At 51.2% G+C, this 2,892-nt stretch overlaps 1 protein-coding gene across 2 annotated transcripts in view; it reads right to left on the bottom strand.

Moving 5' to 3' along the window:
* LOC105550362 (chromosome unknown open reading frame, human C19orf12) overlaps positions 1-561 on the bottom strand; it is a 6,343-nt gene extending 5,782 nt beyond the window's left edge. The window contains exon 1 of one of the 2 annotated variants that reach the window (XM_011995264.1): positions 185-561. In XM_011995264.1, coding sequence (XP_011850654.1) covers positions 185-344 — 160 coding nt within the window. In that variant the 5' untranslated portion in view covers positions 345-561. The remainder of the gene's footprint in view (positions 1-184) is intronic. The other variant, XM_011995265.1, reaches the window with a different exon arrangement.
* Positions 562-2,892: the final 2,331 nt, after the last annotated feature.

Raw genomic sequence — 2,892 nt, 5'->3', positions numbered from 1 at the left:
AGGGTTTCACCATGTTGGCCAGGCTGGTCTCAAACTCCTGACCTCAGGTGATCCACCCGCCTTGGCCTCCCAAAGTCCTGGGATTACAGGTGTGAGCCACCGCGCCTGGCCTTCTCCCTGTGTTTCAACGGCCCTTTTATGACATCCCCGAGGCTGGCTGTCTCTGTGAGACACCTGCACTTACCAACGGCGAGTCCCGGCGGGCCGCCCACCAAACCCCCGACGAAGGCCACGGCCCCTGTGACCAGGGCACCCTTCCCAGAGTGTTTGACAGCCGCCTTCATCTTCCTCTCCCCAGAAAGGGAGCATAGCAGCTTCATGATGTCCTCCACCATGATGGTCATCGTGGCAGGCCTTCAAGGGAGAAGTTCAGAGGCACAGTTTTAATGAGCATAAGAGTATTAATGCCACTCTAGTTCCTAGAGTTGTAAGGAAGGGTCCCCCTTTTCAGGAGAGCACACCAGCTCCAAGCGCCTGTAAGAGACAGCATCCAGACGGTGGAAAATTCCCACAGACAGGGCAGGCGGCAGTCAGTGAATAAGCAAACAGCAGCGGCTGAGTGGGTGAAAGGTCTTCTTTGCCCTCTGATTAACTTCTGACGTAGGACAGATTAAGGAGCAACCCAGCCACATGTTCCGCTGGTTCATCACGAGGGAGGTGGTCTGACCCTTCTGGCATCAGTGGCCTTTGCACTGGCCCGGGGAATGCCCTGCACACAAAGTCCAGCAGAGACCGGGAAATCCTGGCATGAGGCATCTGAGCTGAGGTCAAGCCAGAACCGGGGAAGGGATGGGACTCTGTGACTACACGGGCACTCACCTCTAGTGGGCCCTGAGCAGAGGGTCAGATACCTTCCCTCTAAGATGGAGACAGTCCCTGCAGGCTGGACTCTCAGATGGTGCCAGCAGGATGGGCAGGAAGCGCCTGGCATAAGTCTGGAAGCCTGCAGGCTCCCGACCCAGGATGGCTCTGAACGAACACTGTTACTAACGCACACACTGGGCTGCCTTAAGCAACTGCTCTTAAAAGTCAACACAGTTGTACCCATGGGACACTAAAAGCAGGGACAAGATAAAGCAGGGAGAATAAAATACATGAAAGCATTCCCAGGCTTTGCGATATATATGGACAGAAAGATGGACGGGCAAGTGGACCTTCGGCACAATGACCTTTAGCACAATCCTCCACAGTAGGGAATATGTGTGCCACGCTGGAGCCAGAGCAGGGAGGGATGGGCTCTAGAGAGCCCAAGGGCTGAGAAAATCAAAGGGGCCACGAGTTGGGGGATCTCCTCAGAGCTCTGGCTGAGCCCAAGGCTCCAGCAGTACTTCCCATTCTCACCGGCACTTCCCATTTCATTCTAGGTGGAAATATTGAAACAGGTGCTACAGCAACTCGACTGAGGAAGTTATGAATAGATTCTATTGTTTATTATCTTTTTTTGTTTTTTGAGACGGGGTCTTGCTTTGTTGCCCAGGGCTCAAGCGATCCTCCCACCTCAGCCTCCTGAGTAGATGGGACTACAGGTGTGCAACCACCACGCCCAGCTAATTTTATTTTTATTCTTAGTAGAGATGATTACTATGTTGCCCAGGCTGGTCTTGAACTCCTGGGCTTAAGGGATCCTGCCTTAGCCTCTCAAAGTGTTAGGATTCCAGGCATGAGCCACTACATTTGGCCTTAATATCTTTGGGTTATATGTTATATGAGGGTTTTTTTTGTTTGTTTTTGTTTTTGTTTTTTTTCAGAGACAGTGTCTCTTGTTGCCCAAGCTGGTGTGCAGTGGTGCGATCACGGCTCACTGCAGCCTTGAACTCCTGGGCTACAGTGATCCTCCCACCTCAGTCTCCTGAGTAGCAGGGGCTAAAGGCATGCAACACCACGCTCAGTTAATTTTTTGTTTTCATACAGACAGGGTCTCGCAATGTTGCCCAGCCTGGTCTTGACTTCCTGAGCTCAAGCAATCTTCCTGCCTCAGCCTCCCAGAGTGCTGGGATTACAGGCATGGGCCACCACACCCAGACATGTGTGCTTTTCTGACCCAAGGATGACCCAGAAGCAAAAGTCCCTACTGTACAATTGCTCTCCCAATCCTAGGATATAATTTTGAGCCCAGAGAACAAACCCATGAATCCATGAGAAGACCACAAAGTCAGGTTCTCAGAACTTCTCTGCAGTCCCAGGAGAGCCTCCTGCGCTCCTGCCCCTGTCCATTTCCCTTCTTTTTCCCCTTTGGTACACATTAGACCTGTTCTCCACAAGTGCACAGGAATCACTGAAAACCTTGTTAGATGCAGCCAGTATGGGAGGGTAAGATTCTGCATGTCCAACAAGCCCCCAAAGTGCTCCTCTGATCTCACTGTGGGCAGCAAGACCCCAAGAGGGCAAAACCCAGGACTCTGACATTTGTTACTCAGTCTTCCAATTCAGAAACTGCAAACAAGCACCCCTAGATATGTCTTTTTGGCCCTATGAAGTATAAGAGGCAGTGAGAGGGCAGGCCTTGTAAGCCCTGCTCATATAAGGGACTGGAGGAGCACTCAGGCCGGTGGGTCCCTACTCTGACTACCCTGTGCCCTGGGTCTCCCAAAACCTGGTCTCCTGGTTTCCAGGCCCTGCCCAGCTCCTTTGCTTGCTGACAGGTTGAATGCCTCCTCCTTGTCCCCAGAAGAGAACCCCCTTCCACTATTCCAGTGTCAAGATTTGTTTACATACAAATGTCTAAACGATAAAATGGCATTATAACAGCGTCCCGACTGAACAGGCAGAAGCCACTCGGAAATGTGGAGACAGAAGGCAGACCTGATTTATCCAGTCACCACGGTCCTGAAACAAAATGACATAGGTAGATAGAGATATTGACAGAGAGATTTTTTTTTTTTTTTTTTTTTT

This window comes from Mandrillus leucophaeus, unplaced genomic scaffold, assembly GCF_000951045.1.
Source record: "Mandrillus leucophaeus isolate KB7577 unplaced genomic scaffold, Mleu.le_1.0 Scaffold48, whole genome shotgun sequence".
NCBI lineage: Eukaryota > Metazoa > Chordata > Mammalia > Primates > Cercopithecidae > Mandrillus > Mandrillus leucophaeus.
This window is presented reverse-complemented; position numbering and strand designations above follow the sequence as displayed.